This window comes from Electrophorus electricus, chromosome 15 (genome assembly GCF_013358815.1).
Source record: "Electrophorus electricus isolate fEleEle1 chromosome 15, fEleEle1.pri, whole genome shotgun sequence".
Lineage (NCBI taxonomy): Eukaryota > Metazoa > Chordata > Actinopteri > Gymnotiformes > Gymnotidae > Electrophorus > Electrophorus electricus.
Genome location: NC_049549.1, coordinates 5,441,630 through 5,461,504, shown reverse-complemented (window position 1 = coordinate 5,461,504; position 19,875 = coordinate 5,441,630). Strand labels below are relative to the sequence as shown.

Sequence of the window (19,875 nt, the reverse complement as noted above, 5' to 3'; positions counted from 1 at the left end):
TTTACCCTTACAGCATCCACCTCTGGTTGCCTTCTCCACCTCCCTTCTCCACCTCTGTCGGAGGCCTCTCCACCCTCCCTCGCTCCTCCCTCATGCCGTACATGTGCTCCACTGGGCCTGTAGGCAACAGAATAGTGCCTCCTTGTCTCTCAATTTAGGTCAGCTCTCTGACCCACTTAAGATCCTCTGATAAGCATACAGCAGCGCGAACCAGACCCCACCCCCAAGCCCCACCAACCACCCTCAACGCAGCCACGGAGAGAATGATTCTCCTTCATGAAATTCTGGGAGCCGTGTGGGTGCCACACACATTCCCACAGACGGACTGGTGGAAGAGCTCCGGCTACATCCGGAGGAGTAAGACCAACTGTTCAGCACAGCACTTCAACAAATGTTCAGCCCAGGATAACACCACAGACTGATAGCAATTACAACACGCCTTGCCAAGATGATATAACCTTGAAAACTTCAAACGTTTCATTTTTGTATCACATGAGAATCTTTTGGTTTGTAACAAAGAGCAAAGGAATATATCAAAAAGGTCTTTTTATAATCCAAAAAAAGGCAACAGAGTCATTTGTGGAAAATATGCTGTGTTAATAATGGGCAGGAGCATAAATAAACGCAAACTGTTATCTTACTCTCTGTATAAGATGTCATTCCATGACACAGTATAACAAAATGGTTCAAATTAAAACAATTCTGTTTAACCGTGATACCAAACATTTATTTTAATATGTATAAGATATATCATCCCCACTGAAAACACATTGCAAAGCAAACCCAAGGGGGTTAAAATATCAGGTTATTTATTTGTCATGTCTTTAAAGTTCAACTTCAAAAAGCCATTACAACCATGTTCCACCTTGTTTGTTCCAATGCAAAAAAGGAATGCATTTCTTTATAGCACTCAAATAAATGTGTTCCATGTGATCACTCTTTAAACAGCTGCTCATGTGAATAACACCGTCCAAATTTAACATCTCTCTTTTAATTCACACTATAGCATGAGTTCACCGGCAAAACTACAATTATCTATTTACAAAGACCCAGTGGTTAATTGGTTGACTGGATAGAATGCACTGTTGAGCATATATAAAGGTAACAACCTTCACCATCAAAAGGCATCATTTACAAAAACAAAAACAAACTCAAATATCCAAAAAGAAACATTGTTACAGTACATACAATATCAGATGACCATGCAGTTCTAAGATCAGTTTAAAGCCATTTTGTAGGGTACATTTATACTGTACAGTCATGTATAAAATTCTAAAATTAAATGGCTAATTTCTGATATATCCTTTTAAGACATACATTGAAAATATGTATATGTGTATCAGTGTCATTTAATTTTGAATGAGACAGAAGTAATAAAAATTACCTTAATCATTAAGTTCTATAAATGTTACTGTACTTTGTTGCAGTTAAACTCTCATCATGTTGAAGTTATCAGGGTTATTAATACATTCTTTTTTTTTTTTTGTCTTGTAAATATGATGTAAACAATGCGGCAGGGTCACAAACGCTGGCATCAGCGCTCGGTTCATTAACAAGGAAGCCCTCACCTGACTTCTCCTGCCCCCCAAAAAAGGAGATCAGGGGGTCAGGCTCACCTGTTTTTCCGTTTGTGCATTTTTCACTGACGCTGTCAGGGTCTAACTCTTCAACCAGGCATGTGCTTTTTTACTTTTTTACTAACAGTGAAATGCACTGAAAATGCTAGCAATCTAGGCCCTGGTACTCGGTCTAAAGTGTAGCAAGATCCCACATCATGACAAATGTTCAGTGCCACACACAAAGCTATTGATAGTGCTGTTCTGCACCTCAAAGAAGGTATCTAAAAGCATCCAGAGCATCTGGCGATTATGCGGCACATTACTGTATTAGGGAGATACTGTCCTGCATTGGCACAGATACAGTAATTTACAGCAATAAATCAATATCTGGCTCTGATTTTTTTCGGAGGCACTCTATGAATAATGATTATTAGAGGAATATTCCTGTGATGAGGGACAAAAAGAATCGAAGCTGAACCTTCGTTCTCTGCACACCGCCAGCGGTTTGGAGCCGGAACCATTTTCGGGAGGCGACATGGAGTGGTGGAGGAAAAGGAGGTGGATGACCCTGCCGATCCCAATCCTCCCCCAGCAGGTGGTGGGTGAAGGGCAGGTTGGGAAGGAGCCCTGCTGTAAATATCCAAGCTGTCTACAAACTCAAAAACAGAATTAAGCCAAAAGTAATAAACAATATGCAGACTGAGTAAAATAATAAGTACAGGATCAATTTCAAAGGCAGGTAAATATGACTGATGTGAGGTGCAACTGAATGTAATCCTCATCTGCAAACTAACGCCTAGTTTAAGGCAAAGTGTTATCTATAAATCCTTTGACCTGATGCCACTGTGCACTGAAGAGTACTGTCTACTACCTCAATGAAAGCAGCTCATATATGGTCAGCTCAATGTGCAATGCATAGGGCATACTAAAGTAAGCTCCCTCTCCACCATCTGGTGTATACACTACTGATTGGACTCTCTGTAAACATCAACAATCACATTCCCCTACTGGTTCTACAAGCAACATGGCTAAAATATTCGCAGCGCTGTGAGGATATATCTGTTAACCATTAGCAGTGGTTTTATAGTGAGGCTAAATAATGTGACCAGATACAAATATTTACACTGAGAAAAATATGCCTTCACACTGGATATGGTATGAAATAAGTTTTCAAAAGCACCCACATGTTGCCATATAAGACAACATACATATTCAATAAGGACGATGAAAGTTTAAAAAACACTGTCTAGGTAGTCAAGACACTATCATTGACAAAAAGTCTCTTAAAGTCTCTTAACATATGATAATGATTATAAAACAGAAAAGAAGTATAATTGTATAAGCCAAATCACAAAACCACCATCACCATAGAGCCTCAAAAAAGAGAGTGAGATTGCGCAACGCTGCCTCACGTGGGTCAGAGGAGCCCGTTGGCCATGGGGAAGGCGAGAGATGGAAAAATCCAGTTTGACCAGCTCTTACCTGTCCCTCCGGAGAACTGCAAGTCAAGCGAGCAAGGCCACTCCGGGATTGGAAAAAAAAGAAAACAAGGGAATAACTTCAGGCTCAGTCTTTAAAGGTCACGGTGGGAGGAGGAGTGGGGGAGGCTTTGAAAAAATGTGGCAGGTTCCTGGTGTTGTCCGGACTTGGGCCACGGTCAGGCAGCATGATGACATTGACGTTGTTTTTGCGTCGGAGGGTGGAGTCCCGGCTGGAGGCAACGGAAAGCGTCTCGGAGGCGGCCTCACTGCCTGTTTCCACAGGTGTCACACGGATGGTGGTGATGCCCTGGTGCGGGTGGTGGTGTGGGTGGTGTGGATGGTGGTGGTGGTGGAAGTGTGGGTGGTGGGGGTTGCTCATGTCCGGCAGGCTGCGCTGGCCATCCACGGAGCCGTAGGCGTCCCTGAGCGAGTCGCAGCTCTCCGAGTCGCGGTTGAGGTCGTTGAGCTCGAAGGACTGCCGCAGGCTGGCGCGTTCCTGTGGCCTCCACCTCCACGAGCCGGTACCATCGGCCGAGGGCGACTTCACCATGGGCCGGCTTTCTGGGTGCGCGTCCACATGCACGATGCCCGGGCCTGGTTCCTGGTCCGTCAGCGCCTTGTAGCGGATGGAGCCCGTGCAGCTGACGGTGCTGCCCTCGCTCTTGGGGCTGCCCTGCAGCATGCCCTGCTGCTTGGACATGGCGATCACCTGCATGATGCGCGGCTGGCTGTTAGTCCTGCACACGCCGCTCTTCTCCGCCACCTTCAGCCATTTGGAGCGCCCGTTCCCACCTCCGCCATCGCACACCTCCCCACAATCCTCTCGCGGCGAGGAGCACGTGTTCTCCTGCGTCTCCTCGGGGATGTGCACCAGCTGCGATGAACCTGGCCGTGACTGGATGGACACGCGGGCCCCTCCTGCCAGCCCACCACCTCCAACATGATTGGGCAGTGGCACGGCACCAGGCGGCAACTTGACATACTGTGGCATTGGCCCACCGCGCAGCTCACCGTCCAGGCCCATGGCGGCCGGCTCAGAGCTGCAGCGTAGCTCCATGCTCCTCTGCGGTGAGCGCACCTCTTCACCTTCCGGCATTACCATTGCCCCCAGTGCCTGCAACGACATCTTGCGGCCCTCGTTCTTGCTTTTCCACTGCGACAGGAGCTGCTTGGAGCGCGTGGAGTCCATGGAGGCGTGAATGGCGGCGTGGCGGCGGGGTATGGGCTCCTCGCCGCCCAACGAGTGCGTGCGCGGAAGCGTGTTGCTGAACGTCACCAGGCTCTCCTTGCACAGTGGACTGGGCGGGGTTATACACTCTAGCTCGGTACTTGCCCGCTTCAGGCTGCCCATGGAGCTGCCGGAGCGCTGCGGCCCGCGCAGCAGGATGCTTTCGGAGCGTGCTGATGTGGGCCGCTCACGCATGCTCAGGCTCTTGGGCTGCAGCAGGCGTGCTACATGCTCCGTTGTCAGGTTGGGCAGCGGACGTAGGGGCTCACGCAGCACTGCCGGGGGCACGAGTGCCTGTGGCTGCCCCGAGATCTGCAGGGTCGACTGGGGTTGTTGTGGCGGTGGCAGGGGCTGCGGGTGTGGGTGTGGGTGTGGGTGTGGGTGTGGGTGCGGGTGTGGGTGGGGGTGCGGGTGGGGGTGCAGGTGGGCATGCAGGCGCTGCCGTTGATGGAGGGAGGTGTCCTCACTGGGTTTGAAGTTCCCCACTGCGTACAGGCCCTGGGGCAGAACCACAAAGCAACACTGTCATTGTATATCTTATTGTATATCTCTAACACACCTGAATCTCATAATCTAACACACCTCAATCCCCTAATCTAACACACTTGAATCACCTAATCTAAAACCCCTGAATCCCATAATCTAAATCACCTGATTCTGCATGGCTGATTATCAAACCTTTCATGAGCTCGATCAGTTAAAACTGGGACAAGCAGAAAAATCACATGGGGCCCAGGGTCACCGGGACTCGGATCAGAAACCACTGCTTGAAGCACAACAGAAACATTATCACTGCATTACAATCAATTACCTGTATGGCAACATTATAACCTAATTATCCCTGTAACACAGCACAGCACAATATCGGTGGAGCAATAGCACACAGCAACAGATGGCTGCTATGGGGCACTCATTTACCAAGTCACCCACCACAGAGACCTCTGCAAATGATCAAGGACTGTTGAATTGTCCTTCATAGCCATGTTTCTTTGGTTCTTTGCTTTTTGGAACTCCTGCACAGCATAGTTCAGCATTTCCTCTACTCCATCAACATCAGGAAGAGTGATTAGCTCTGAGGCCCCTCTTAGGTTGTCAAGGTTGGAGTTCCTTTGTGATGAGACAGAGAGTACTGGTTCCCAGACCTCTTGCTGCAGTAGATTGACAGCTGTGCAGGAAGTACGATGGACGCTCCCCACTCCCACGTTCTGTGATCAACTGCACGGGCCTGGGGAATAGCTGGAAGCTTCTCCAGCAGGCAGAGCAGCAGAGAAGAAAGGAAAAAAAAACAGCAAGCGGGAGTATGTGGGAGGAAGAGGAGGAGGCAGCCTCTGTGCAGGATTTTGTGCAGGGGTTATTTATAACAGGCGACTCTATACAGGAAGAGAGCGAGAGATGCATTGCTCACTTGGCTCAGGGGGAAAGCAAGGGGTGGTCCCCAAATTGGGCTGGGGTAGGGGTGGTTCTTGAGACAGAGACCGGCAGGGTGGAGCCTTCAAATAGTGACTTCAGGACTTGGGTCTGAGACTGGAACTTGGGGCTAGGGGTGGGTATTTCTTGACAGGGACCCGGGGAGGAGGGCAGTGTCCGGAGATGGGAACTGCTAGGTGGGAGACCTGAGATTGGTACCTGGGGGGGATTTGTGGGGGGGTGCATCAGGGGTGGACACTTACCAGGTAGATGGCAACACTGCCACCAATGAGGAAACCACAGTAGACATCAATGGCGTGGTTCTTGAACTGGATGATACGCGTCAGGCCGCAGATGACAGCACACATGATGAAGGAGAAGACGAGCAGAGGTTTGAGGAGCTTGGAGGAGTCGGTCAGCGTGGCGTTGAAGTACATCTGCAGTAGTGGACCACATGAAGCCCTGTCACGATAGGGGGACCCCGGGGTTCGCAAGCTAGCCTGGCAGCTCCATTACCACACAGCTTTTTGGTAGGGGAGTAGTTATGGATATAGGTTTTCTACTGTTGTGACCTAATTAATACAAAGCAAAGATTTTCCGGCTGGTGGGTATGAAGGGCCCAGTCAGCTCTGAGTTGATTATTCAAAGGACTGAAAATGATTACAACTCAAATCAAAACTGGGAGTCAGAACAGGAGGCAAGGTTTATCCTTGATGAGGTTATGATGGAATGAGAGCATGGATTGGGGCATGGAAAGTCAAGTGGGGGGATTCACTTACAGAGACATACACCGCAGCGAAGGCAGCCAGGGTGGCATGCTGGGATGGGAAGGACTTCCTGCAATGACAAGCACACACAGGCTCAGCTCTCCATTGCCCTGCAACCGACTCAGGGGGGTGGGGCTCAAAGGACAGCCACTGTAAAGCAATGGTTCACCCTTTTCAGTAGCGGTTCACCTGAACAGCTGAAGAAGGACTTCCATCCAAAACTCTCTGCTTCTCCAGAATTCTCCAACCACTGGAGCACACTGCAGTTAGCCCATGTGTATATATGCATATACCTATCATCCCTTTTACGAGAATCATTTTATTTAATAGAAACATCTTGAAGGTATAGAGGTACTGTTATGTGTTGCGTTAGATAACCTTCAGATCTTTGGCAGTGGTCAGTTTCTAACTACAGGGGTGCTGGCATGAAATGTCTGGATATAAGCCCACTTTCATTTCAGCAGAGATGTTGACATTATGTGAAAACTCCTGCAACACAGTGTCTGATCCATTCAGGTCAGCATAACACCCACTTCACTGTCAAAAATGCTCCAAAACCCAAAAAATATCCAGCCAGCATTGGGTCTTTGGTCAGAAACTGGGGCACAGGGCGGCACCTAAACATTCACCAATAAATACGTCCAGGTGCTTCATTTTTTCCCTCAGCCACATCAAGGGCAGTCTGCCTACATGCTGCCTGAACAAAGGCACTCTAATTGGTGCTCAGTGACTGAGTGGAAAATCTGTAAATCTGTCGAGGACAGAAGAGCAGAGCGAAGGCTGGGGAGGGGCATGTGGGTGCACCGGAGCCATTCTGCGAGAGCTTCGCGAGCCTAGCGCAAGTACCGAGTTCCGCGTGGGCTTGGGAGAATGGTGCACGCTAGCACTCCCATGCTAGCACTCTCAGCTTCCTCCACGCCACTACACCAATGGGAAACACACTGCGCAACGTGAGATAGACAGGAGGCCCAATGAATTATTTAACACTTCGGCTATCCATTTCATAAATGTGTTACCAATATGAAATACAAATATGTGCATTCTTTGTTCAGAGAATTTATTTCCCAGTCAGATGCGATTCTAGTGTGTCTAAACTACAGGGATGTAATGAAATTTGGGATCAGAGTGTTTATGCCTAGCAAAGCCACCTGAATCTCTCTGTCTGGGATAAAAAAAGCTTTCAGGCTGCTTTGGTTTGGCATCACAGTCTGGGGAGTGACCTACAAAGACGCTTCATATCAAATCATCCGAATTTGTTCAGACCCTAGCACATTTTACTCAAACTGGCAGCAAATATGTGATCGCCACTATGATGGACTACATTAGCAAGCAAAGCCTGTGGGCTGAACATTTCTTGGGCCGTCTGACCTGCCAGCGTTGATAGCTGTGATGTCGGGCCCTGAGCAGATGTCATCCACAATGAAGGCGTTCTCGTCACAGGTGGTGTTCAGTGTTGTGTAGTTGGGCCTGCACACTGTCAGGAAGTAAGGAGCATGGTAGCCAGTGGAGAGCTGGATTATGTCAGTGATGAGGGCTGTGATGCACAAGCCGAACACATGGACCCCTAAAGACAGACAGACAGACAGACACACACACACACACACACACACACACACACACACACACACACACACACACACACACACACACACACAAGTAAATGCCCACAAGCACAGCAGTTCATAACATAACTTCAGAAATGTCTTCCAAAAATGAAAACATAATGTTAAATTAGAAATAATATTATTTATAAGACAAACATTGGAGATCAAAAAATAACTGAATAGTACCAGTACTATTGTTACTATTGGCACTTGGTACAAGTAATCAGTTACCTTATTAAAAATGTAATGCTTAGTAGTAAATTAAAGAAGGGCATTAAAAATGACTGCCTACCCACAAACCTTACAGCCCGCCGGATGTAGGAGTTAAAATTGCAGCCAGCAGCATTTATGTTGGCTTCAGTTTTGATGGCGATGTTCCTTCTGGCCAAGCAACAGTACAAGATTCCCTCACCGATCATAATCTATAAGGGGGAGACATTTCTCTGTGGTTACTCCATCAGCAATTGCTGTGCCCACCAAACGCAGCGCAGCTAATGGCCACCTGGGGTCAGCGCTAAGAGAATTGCCGACGTATCCATTACTGCAAGCACAGTAACCACTTACTCTTCATCTGTTCCATATGAGAGGGACAGTAATGAAGGATCAGTTCCATTCAAAACTGCATATCAGCATAGGAAAACACATTTCCACTGTGACAGTGTACACTAACAAAGATATAAACCACTGCATCAGTAATTACAAGACGATCCTGACCACCTTCTTCATAAATACATGTTTAGACTGATGCAGATATAGCTCTGCCAAACAGAGAGTGCATGTGAGAGAGAGGAGGGAGAGAGGGGGGGAGAGAGAGAGAGAGAGAGAGAGAGAGAGAGAGAGAGAGAGAGAGAGAGAGAGAGAGAGGGGGAGAGGGCGAGAGAGAGAGAGAGAGAGAGAGAGAGAGGGAGAGAGGGAGAGAGAGAGAGAGAGGGGAAAAGAAACCCAGGCCCTGGAACAAGGTTGATATCAACCCATAAACCAGAGCAGCTGCCCCTGCAACAGGACAGCTTGAGATACTGCAGGATACAAATGGACACACACACACACACACACACACACACACACACACACACACACACCCACACACCACCCACTAGCCAAGCTCAAAGCAAACACTGATTCTGTGTACATCCCACTGGACTGATTCATGTCAGTTTTTCAGTTTTAGATGGAGGTGGTACCATCATCAGTGAAACACACACACAAAACTTGCAAACTGCGAGAAAAGCATGACTGGCTGTCTGGAATGATAAAACTACCACCCCTGCTTCAACTCTTCAGAGAAACCGAAAATGCATCACACATCACCTACTGTCCAAATGTTCCACCACAGAATCGTCTGGCTGCATTTCCACTGAGTGATCCAGAGTACTGTTGTTAAGGGCACTGAAAGCCAGCACAGGCTTAAATCGAACACATCTCACACGAGAACCGAATCACTGGGTGAGAACTGATTAGTCAAGTCTGGAGGAGCTGCCTGAGTCATACAATGTGTTGTTGAGGCGCTGGTAAAACCAGAAACACTCATTAAAGACACAAATGGACGATCAAATGGATGAAGGTGCAGCTAACGCAATTGCTCTGAACAACATGATTTCAGTACTGTCTGTACTTCACATTTACTTGATGGGCAAGCACCTGGTGTCCTGAAAATGAACGTCTGGAAAGACTGATCAGTGTTCTCAACCGGTGACTGCTATACAAGAATTACGAATGGTGTGGTGTGTGTTGAAGCGATGGAATGGCAGGAAAGTGCCTGGCACACCTTCTTATGTATAAAAAGCTTGTGCCTGGGCTTGTACCTTTGGGGCATGTATGCATGTATGTAGACAGACTGGGAAGAAAGCACATCATTTCACTAGAAAATGTGAAAATGAAAACAATGAATCTGACTCTCAAAGGCCTTGTCTACAGAAACAAGCAGAACTTGAAAACTGTTCATGGGTGGAACTGGGCGCAGATCTTAAAATAGACTTGAAGTACAATATTACGCTCCAGCCTTTCTGCTCCAAGCAGACAGGAAATGGCTGCTCTCCTTTGCAGCCATTCTCGGTTCTCGGTGGCCACGCACCTGCTGCCTCATCCACGACCCAGTCAACGTCTAATGTTCACGTGTGTATTATATTCCGACGGGCAGATAAAGTGGTGGCGAACGGCATTCAGTAGTCCTTGTGAGGCGCAGTGCCGGGTGCAGGAGGTTGGGTGGGGGGCTCGGGGAGGCGTGCGAGCCGTCTCCCAGCAGGGTAGCACGGTTGTGGGCGGCAGTCGGGACACCACTGACAGTGAGGAGGACAACTGAACATGCATGAGGGACACAGGGAGAAAAAACTGAGAGGGTGAGAGAAGAAGAGAGACAGAGAGAAAGAGTGAGGGAGAGCAGGACAGAGGGAGAAGGAGACAAAGCCAGAGAGGAAGAGAGAGAGAGAGAGAGAGAGAGAGAGAGTGATGGAAAGGGAGAAAAAATGAGAGCAGGAAAGAGAAAGAGGGAGCCAGAGAGAGAGGTTGAAGGACAGAGAAAAGGTGAGAGACAGAGGGAGAAAGGGAAGTTTAAGACAGAGGGAGAGAGAGAGGAGGAAGAGGAGAGAGAGAGAGAGAGAGAGAGAGAGAGAGAGAGAGAGAGAGCAAGTACCTGTCAAACACAGGCTTTATGCTGAGATATGAGTATACGTTAATTAATGTGAGTATACATTAATTTGACATTGCAATTTGCAATATTACAAAACAAGCAAATATCTTGCCTCAACAGTGCACGTATTCATACTGTGTAAAGCAGTATATATGCCATGAGGGCAATTGTTACTGTTCTTCTGCCTTACAGGGCTTCTCTACGACAGTCATATGCCAGTTCATCTTTCTATCAATGTTTCAAAGTATTTTAAAGGAAGAGTGTGTAATTGTTCAACCTGTCTTGAAATTCTTGAGAATTTCAAACTGCATACCAGACTATCATTACTGTAAAAACAGCACTGGGACATCAATTAGTTTCTAATTAAAATGCTTCAATAAGTATTAGAAGACACAAGACAGTCATTGTAACTGTCTTCTGACTGGATACTCGGTGGCTCAAAAAAAAATAAATTCCTCTTTCCTCCTTTCAGCTTGAAGGAAAGGAGTTGGGGGATGAGTAAGATCCACTGGGGGATTAGTCACGGTTGATAGTGGAACCCTGGCTGGGATACTGGAAAGAAGTTGAGACTCTGATAAGAACCATGACCATGAGAGCTTCTTCCTCTGTGGTCCCTTAATCCCAGCGCCAGAGACTTCACGCTACACACATTTTCTCATGTTTTACCCTAATGCGGCCAAAGAGGCATGGAGCACATAGGCCTGCATGTGCGGGGTCAGGGGGAAACTGGGGAGCTTGGATTGGAAACTATACATGAAGCAGAGGTGTATGGGAACATCATCACTGCATTATCATCAATTACACTGTTTCAGCTGGTATAACTGGGACGTGGCCTGATCACAGTGTTGTGAGAGTGGGCCTGACACTGAATGTCATGTGATTCGGACCAGGCCAGGCTGGTGTGGCATCACTGAGGCCGACTATGGGGCCAGGCTCTGGGGCTGGCCACAGCGGGTGCACAAGCAAGACTGACCGTGACTGCTGGGCCAGCAAAAGCCAGGCTGAAGAGCATGAGGAAGGGAACGACCTCCTTCTTAGGTTCGATGTAGGGCATGCTCAGCGTCCGGTCATTGCAGCTGTAACCTGAATGCACAGGCTTGAAGATGTCCGTTAGCTCCAGGAAGTACAGGCTCACCACCGAAGATGCCAGGATCGGGAGCTGGGAATGAAACAGCGGGAGAATGTTGAGGGTTATTACAGCAAGCTAACGCTACTAGAGAACACTAGTGCTAATACAGTGAATAAAACATTTTCATATATTCAATTTAAATTAGAAATAAAGATGCTTAAGAAGAAGAATGAAGCACAATCATGATAATATTTCATGATATATATTTCTAATCATGATAATGATTAGAAAAGAATCTTCAGAACCAAGACCAAAAAAATGTGCTTTAACTACACTATATAGCCAAAAGTATTCACTCATTTGCCTTTGCAAGCATATGAAATTGAGTGACATCCCAATCTTAATCCATAGGGTTTAATATGATGTCAGCCCACCCTTTGCAGTTATAACACCTTCAACTCTTCTGGGAAGACTTTACACAAGGTTTAGGAGTGTGTTTATGGGAATTTTTGACCATTCCAGAAACGCATTTGTGAGGTCAGATGAGAAGGCCTGGCTTGCAGTCTCCTCTCTAATTCATCGCATAGGTGTTCTATTGGGTTGAGATCAGGACTCTGTGCAGGCTAGTAAAGTACGTTCACACCAAGCTCGCTCATCCATGTCTTTATGGACCCTGCTTTGTGCACTTGTGTGCAATCATGTTGGAACAGGAAGGGGCCATCCCCAAAGTGTTCCCACAAAGTTGGGAGCATGAAACAGTTCAAAATCTCTTGGTATGCTGAAGCATTAACAGTTCCTTTCACTGGAACTAAGGGGCTGAGGCCAACTCCTGAAAAAGAACCCCACACCATAATTATCCCTCCACCAAACTTTACACTTGGTACAATGCAGTCAGACAAGTGCTGTGCTCCTGGCAACTGCCAAACCAAGACTCATCCATCAGATTTCCAGATGGAAAAGCATGATTCGTCACTCCAGAGAACACGTCTCCACTGCTCTACAGTCCAGTGGCAGCATGCTTTACACCAGTGCATCCGATGCTTTGCATTGTGCTTGGTGATGTAAGGCTTGAATGCAGCTGCTCGGCCATGGAAACTCAATCCATGAAGCTCTCTACACACTGTTTTTGAGCTAATCTGAAGGCCACATCAAATTTGGAGGTCTGTAGCGACTGACTCTGCAGAAAGTTGCCGACCTCTGTGCACTATGCACCTCAGCATCCGCTGACCCCGCTCTGTCATTTTATGTGGCCTACCACTTCATGGCTGACTTGCTTTCGTTCCCAATTGCTTCCACTTTATTATAATACCACTGACAGTTGACTGTGTAATATTTAGTAGCGAGGAAATTTCATGACTGGACTTGTTGCACAGGTGGCGTCCTATCACGGTACCACACTGGAAATCACTGAGCTCCTGAGAGCGACCCATTCTTTCACAAATGTTTATAGAAGCAGTCTGCTTGTACACAGGTGCTTGGTTTTATACACCTGTGGCCACGGAGCAAAAATGTCTTATACACCTGTGGCCACGGAGCAAAATGTTTTTTTAGCAGTGAAATGTATCAAATGATATTTCTGAGAGATTTTTAAAACGTTTTCTATAAAGTACAGCTCACATGAGATGAAGAATCAAATTGCCTGGTAGTTTTCAAATGAACCAGTTTATGCTCCATAGAGCAAACCGCCCTGCCCCCAGCCCCCCATAGAGGCAACCATGTTTAAAATAGATTTAATACAGAATCCCTGAAATATCCAGGCCATGAGGTGTCAGTATAATGGCTACTTCATGAAATTGAACTGAAACTAAATGAAAATAAACTGAAATTAAAATTAATTCCACAAGGAAAGAGAAAATAATATAGAAATAAAAGCTAAATACGAACACTTTCTTGAACAGATAGCAATAGGTCTAGCGAACCCAAATATCAATTGCTGTATCACCTTTGACCAAAAACTAGACCAACTGATATCTTATTTAAAGGAGAGGTTCTCAATCCAGACCATTGTAGCTATTTGTTACCTGGTTGAGGTGTATGAGGAGCTGGAACAAAACAAGCTGGACTTAATGATGGTCTCTTTGTATCCATCATTCAGTCCATGTTGTTCTGTTCCAACTCCTCATACACCTCAACCAGGTATCAAAGAGTTGCAAAGCTCTGGATTACAAGTTTAGGCCTGCTGAGACCTGCAACACTGTATGTGGACTGGCTGAGTGTCCACCTGAACTGGACTGTAAACCTGTGGTTCATAAATGCTATACTCCAGTTTATGTTATATATACATAAATAAATCCATTCAGATTTAAATAGAGGTTTATTAGCAACCAGTGCACTCTTCAGCCAACATTTATAGTGTTAATGAGAAAAGTCTGAAGGCTTCTCCTCATGAGCCAGGCAGCTGCAGAGAAACCGTGCTGTTGACTCACTGCTTCAGTACCACGTGAGTGGGAACTTGCCACAGCAGCTCTAAATGCAAGCTGCCCATTTGAAACAACATATACCAATTGGTTTGCATTTACTTGAGGGCAAGGCAATTTTAATATTTTCCCAACAAATTCTATACCAGCCACTGGAATGTTAGAAATCTTATCAGATTTTCTATAAATTCTATATTGGTTGGGCTTAAAAAACAGGAACTTTATCTCTCAGAGCTGTTTGCATTGATTTTCCTTTCCAGTGTATTAAGCTCCAGAGTTCCACAAGTGTTAAGAAGTCAATAAAGAAGCCTCATTCCACTTAGTACCCTCAGGATATACCTACTTCTAGCCCCACATTGGGTTCACATGAAGGTAAGATATGTGATGTAAACAAACACAGGTCACAGTAAGGCAAACATGCATATAACATTTTCACAGTGCCAACAAAACCTTATTTTGAAGGCTCACAGAATTAACCTCATATTAGCTAGAGCTTGGTTGGGCTTTTTATGTAGGGCACAGTATACCATTGCTGTTATTGCACTCAGGAGCTAATAATTACAAAATGTTGATAACTAACAACTAAATCAGACATTTTTCTTCAAAAACCATTGCAAACTAATATCTGATATTGAAATATTTTCATGTTTTATGAATACACACCACAAAAAACATTTTGTTCCACAGGGTTTTGCAACTGCAATCTGTTGTGTTACACTGCATTACTCCATGAGCCATTACACCGAGAGGCAATATCATAACTTGTATCATACCTTTCACTTTTACAGTTAATATTAAAGTTCCACCAAACATGAGTTTTATTTTTGCCTAATGACCAGTGATCAAACTCTTTTCTTGCCACAGTTAAATGAGATCTGCCCCACTCTACCTAGTCATGCTCTTTTTCAGTCTGTCTTACTGACTCTTTTACATCAAAGTTACTAGTTAACTGTCAGTCACATGGTTGGCCACATGCTGCCTGAACAGAAACTCAAGCAAAATGAGAGTCTAATCTAGTTGACAGAACCACAAAGGAACATCCATGATATGTGATACCTTAGCCTTAACTAATGTTATTCTGCACATAAACTACCCTGAACCTTAGTCAACCATATCTTGCACATAAACTACCCCTATACCTTCTATATTGTATACATTCCATATATTTTCATGTTTCATTTTCACTGAATATTTCCAGGCTGTGCTTTGCAGCTATATCTTCTAAATGGACATGTCACCCTAGCTACTGGGGAGAAGATACTGTTCCTGTACTAGGGTCATTGGTACAGGAACAGTATATAAGAACATTTGTCTCTAGTCACATGACTGATTTCAGTGACCTCTCCTTACCTTGCCATAATCCAGAACACTAGCATTACACAGATAGTGTGCAGTTTTAGAGGGCAGGTCTTAAACTGAGCATCTCTACAACTTTCATTTGCAGCCTTATGGATGGATCTGTTGCAGCAGGGAAAGCAGCACTGTACAGTCTCTCAGAGAAGTACTTCTTAACAGATCAGTCTGCTCACTCAGTCTGCATTAGGAGTTTGATGGGAGCAGGCATATTATCCAATGAGAGCCACTAATCGCAGGTCCATCGTGGGTTCAGGTACGGAACACCCACAGAACACTCCCTTGTAGCAAGACCTACTTTGCCAGTCTGTACAAAGTGAGTGCATTTGCTGTGGGGGTTGGTGTGCCTATCCACTTCATCGTTCTGGCTTTGAATAAGGAGAAGCTAAGCTCCAAAAAAGGCTTGTATTTCTCAAGGAGAGCAAGCCTTGGTGAATGGACAGGGCCATTTATTTCAGACAAAGGAGCAGGAAGAGATGCAGTCAGACAGGCTTGTACTGATGCACTGCAAACAGGCACGTAGGTGAGCCAGAACTGTAGTGTGATATGCGAACCAAATTTTAACCAGGCCGTAGGATGCACAAATGCACAAGAATTAAACTTAGCATCCACAAGACAAATGTGATAGTTCACAAAGAATAACTGCCATAAAAGAAGCTTTTATAGGCTGAGACTGATAATCTATGACAAGTAACAGGTAATTAGAATGCTGACCAGGTTGAATCCTGATAGGATTTCAGAAACAATGTAACGCTGAGCGGTGAGGATGTGCGGAGAAAAGCGAGATTTATTATGGGCAAACCCAAGAGTCGGTATAGCGGTCCAGGGTCATTGAGCCAATACGGAGATTACGGGGATACATTACATACAAACAAAAACAAACGAGGGGAAGCAGGCTATAACATAGGCTAGGATAACAATACAGGCTAACAGCCATCCAGACATTAACCCAAACACAACTCTCAAATAAACAATGGACCACAAAGACACTGGGCACACAACAGGGTTTAAATACATGAACTTAACAAGGTAGAAACGAGGGACAGGTGTGAGCAATCGAACGAAAGAGAAAACAAAACTATGGCACGGAGCTAAAATAACACAAGACAGGGAAAACACGGAACACGGTAGCGGGGAGGGGCTGGTCATGACAGAAGAGTGGTCAGAGGAGTAAACTTTAGTTTATATGAGGATGTTTGAGAGAATACAACTTTAGCAAGTGGGTTTATAAGTTTGTGAATATCACAATGATTTCTGGCTGCTAACCACAGGAATAATCAATATCAATTCTTAAATACGTAGTTGGCAGTTATTCAGTTTGAGAAAAATAAATTAGCTCATAACTTCAGGGATTAGTCCTAAATCAAATAATATAGATTTATGATTATCATACAGTCTTATAGTAAGTGCTGATCACAATTAAAGCTTAAGAATGAGATATTTAGCATTGAACTAACATCTACAATATAAATCCAGCTCAACACAAATTAACACTGTAAAACTTTATTCGACACTTTTACTGCGTATTAGTGATGAGCAGGTGACATGGTATATGTCTTTTAAAATGTCTCCCAGGGATAAAAATCCTAAATCATGATAAATCATACTTGCCCTGCACTGTACAGCCAAATGGCCCATAAAGCATCTTTAGTCCCCTGTGAGATAAATTCATACCGAGAGCAGGAGTGATCCTTATAACTCGACAGATTAGTTACTGTAATACTGCAACATGTTGATCCATATTTCAACACAACGTCCTTCTGCTGCAGTTAGCGCTGTGCACCACTGCACCCCCCTGCCCCCACACCCTCCCCTCCACCCCGCACCTCCGCCGCTTTGGAAAGGACTTAACCAGTTGCATCCGTGTTTAGGAAAGGGTTGGTGTTAATTTTAAGAGGGCTAGTGTTTTCCATTCCTGGGAGGACAATAAATCGACAGCACAGGGCTTCAATTCTGTGTGCTATTTCTCAGGAGTCTACCTGTCCTATATTTATTCCCGCGTGCACGTTCCGCAGCACGGTGTACTGTTATAACCAGGCCACGGATTGTACGTGAAAGAGACATGGCTTACGTTATAACGGTGTTTTTGGGGGCTTTTAGCATAAAGGCATTCTCCACGGCTAGGGACGAAGAACGTTCCAGCAAACATTGACCTCTCTCAATACACACATTTTTCTTTCTTTTTTTCTTCATATAAATACTCCGTACCAAGTCATTGCCATCTCAAGACAAGTGAAGTAGTAGCAAAATTAAGGATATAGTCGATATGAAAGTTATTGCAAAGATACACTATATATATATATATATATATATATATATATATATATATATATATATATATATATATATATATATATATATATATATATATATATATAAAGATCATTATGCCAGTTCACTTGCTACCTGTGAATATCATCAGATCCAAAATCCTTCTTCCAAAATCCGCCATATGCCACTGGACTTTCATGAACAGGTACGCTGGCATAAGGAACAGCTCAATATAGTATTTGTCTTATTTTGGTCTGTGACAGTGTAGATGTGTCAATCTCACCTACCTCCACGAAATAAAAACAGGGCAGCAAGGTAACGCTGTCTTTGCTCATCTTGCTTTTAAGTCGCTCCTTCGCAGACATGATCAACGCTTCTGAATAAAGAGAGATACTAAAAACCAACCTCGCCGGCCACTCTGACAGCGATAATTATGCTCCCTTAAACTGGTGCCTTCTCCATCCTTAGAACGGAATGAGTGGTCTCAGTGCAACCAACCGAACGGACACCCGCAAACCGAATGCAACGTTATTAAGGAGCAACATTTTATAATCGCTAATAGACTACTATCAAGATCGCTGCCGAGGGAATCGCCGCAAAAACATGTCCTCCAAGGGAGTGGAGATGGATATGTCTCAAATTCGTCTACAGATTAAAGTCAGAAGGCAGGCTTTGACTGCAAAAAAGAAAAGATAACGATAAAATGACGTCAGAGGTGTGCTAAAAACCCATTTTCACACGGTGAATGTAAGTGCGTGCGCGTGCACGCAGGGAGCGTAGGTCTTCGGAGCGCTCAGCAAAGACTATAGAAACGTCTCTTGGTATGTGACAGAAGCCATCCATCATATTGGTTAGACCATGTATGTTGCTAATCTGTATAGAATGGGTTGCCTATTTTACGGGGTACATGACTGCCCCAAAATGTCTAAACGCGGTGCAACACAGTTCATATGTTATTTCATGTTTCCAACGTATGGTGTCACAACTTTAGCACAACACCTAACCCTATCTGTTTAAAACGACCACAACTCTGGACCAATTGTCGGTAACCTAGTCCACAAAGAAGTAGTCGAGCTAAAAACTCATTTTCTGGATGATTTGTCAACATTGTCACTCACTACTACCACTACAACAGTTGCATTACGGTGTTCAATGTTTGTGTTCAGATGGACCTAAAAGAACTAACTCTAGGTGTCAGTTCGACACTTTAGTTTTTCTGGGTAATTACTCCTTACTCACTCTCGAGCAATCAATGCACAATCAATATGCTGTACAATAAATGAGATGTCCACGTGGAATATAATGTTCGTTTATGGCCTAACACTGTAGTGTGTTCAGTTTTTCACCTGAGACACATCAGGCATTTGTTTTCCCTATTCTAAGATGCACAGCCTGAGAAGTTAGAACAGGGAGAACAAGTGCTTTGTGTGTGTGTGTGTGTGTGTGTGTGTGTGTGTGTGTGTGTGTGTGTGTGTGTGTGTGTGTGTGTGTGTGTGTGTGTGTGTTTGTGTGTGTTTGTGTTTGTGGATTCCAGGACTGGGGCTGGAAATGCCTGGAGTGACAGTCACTATAATCAACAGCCTAAACCACTGGGACCTGATAAGGCCTGTCTACAGGTATCTTTCCAACACAATCCAACACAGCTAATTCCTGTAATGAGGTTGGGTCCTTAACAAAGAAGGGAACCTAATTATTTCATGTGATAGATGAACAAATCTCTGTGGACAGCTGGCCCCCGACCCCAAACTGAATTGAGGAGTCAAAGTGTAGCTGCATCTATTTTCATTATAGTATTATTTATTAAGGTTATTCAGTAATTCCATCTGCAATTATGGTGAAATCAGTTATGAAAACTCTTATTTCACTTCCCGGTTATCTACATGGAAGTGAGATGACGTATAACTTATTTTCTTCAGGAAGTTGTACAGTATTTCCATAAGCAAACTCGCCATCTTGTGGACATTTATCACTATTACACAATTACAGGATTAGCCTTCCATGAAAATGTAAGGTCACAAAGTTACCAAAGTCAGACTTAAGTGAAGCAAGCAAGCAAGCAAGCAAACAAACAAACAAACAAACAAAACAACAAC

The 19,875-nt window shown here is 44.9% G+C and overlaps 1 protein-coding gene across 2 annotated transcripts; it reads right to left on the bottom strand.

Moving 5' to 3' along the window:
- Positions 1-792: 792 nt before the first annotated feature.
- Positions 793-18,484, bottom strand: plppr4a (phospholipid phosphatase related 4a). Of its 2 annotated transcripts, XR_004776920.1 has the most exons (8): positions 18,070-18,484; positions 11,646-11,831; positions 8,339-8,468; positions 7,811-8,006; positions 6,455-6,512; positions 5,939-6,112; positions 3,042-4,766; positions 793-2,215 (listed from the first exon to the last, which is right to left on the bottom strand). XR_004776920.1 is itself a non-coding variant. In XM_027028393.2 (7 exons), exons 1-7 carry the CDS (start codon positions 18,145-18,147, stop codon positions 3,126-3,128), a joined length of 2,463 nt encoding a protein of 820 aa, XP_026884194.2. In that variant the 5' UTR covers positions 18,148-18,484; the 3' UTR covers positions 2,857-3,125. The 2 variants fall into 2 exon arrangements, 1 of the variants encoding a protein (XP_026884194.2); XM_027028393.2 differs by lacking the exon at positions 793-2,215 and having other exon boundaries at positions 2,857-4,766.
- Between the last annotated feature and the right edge of the window lie 1,391 nt (positions 18,485-19,875).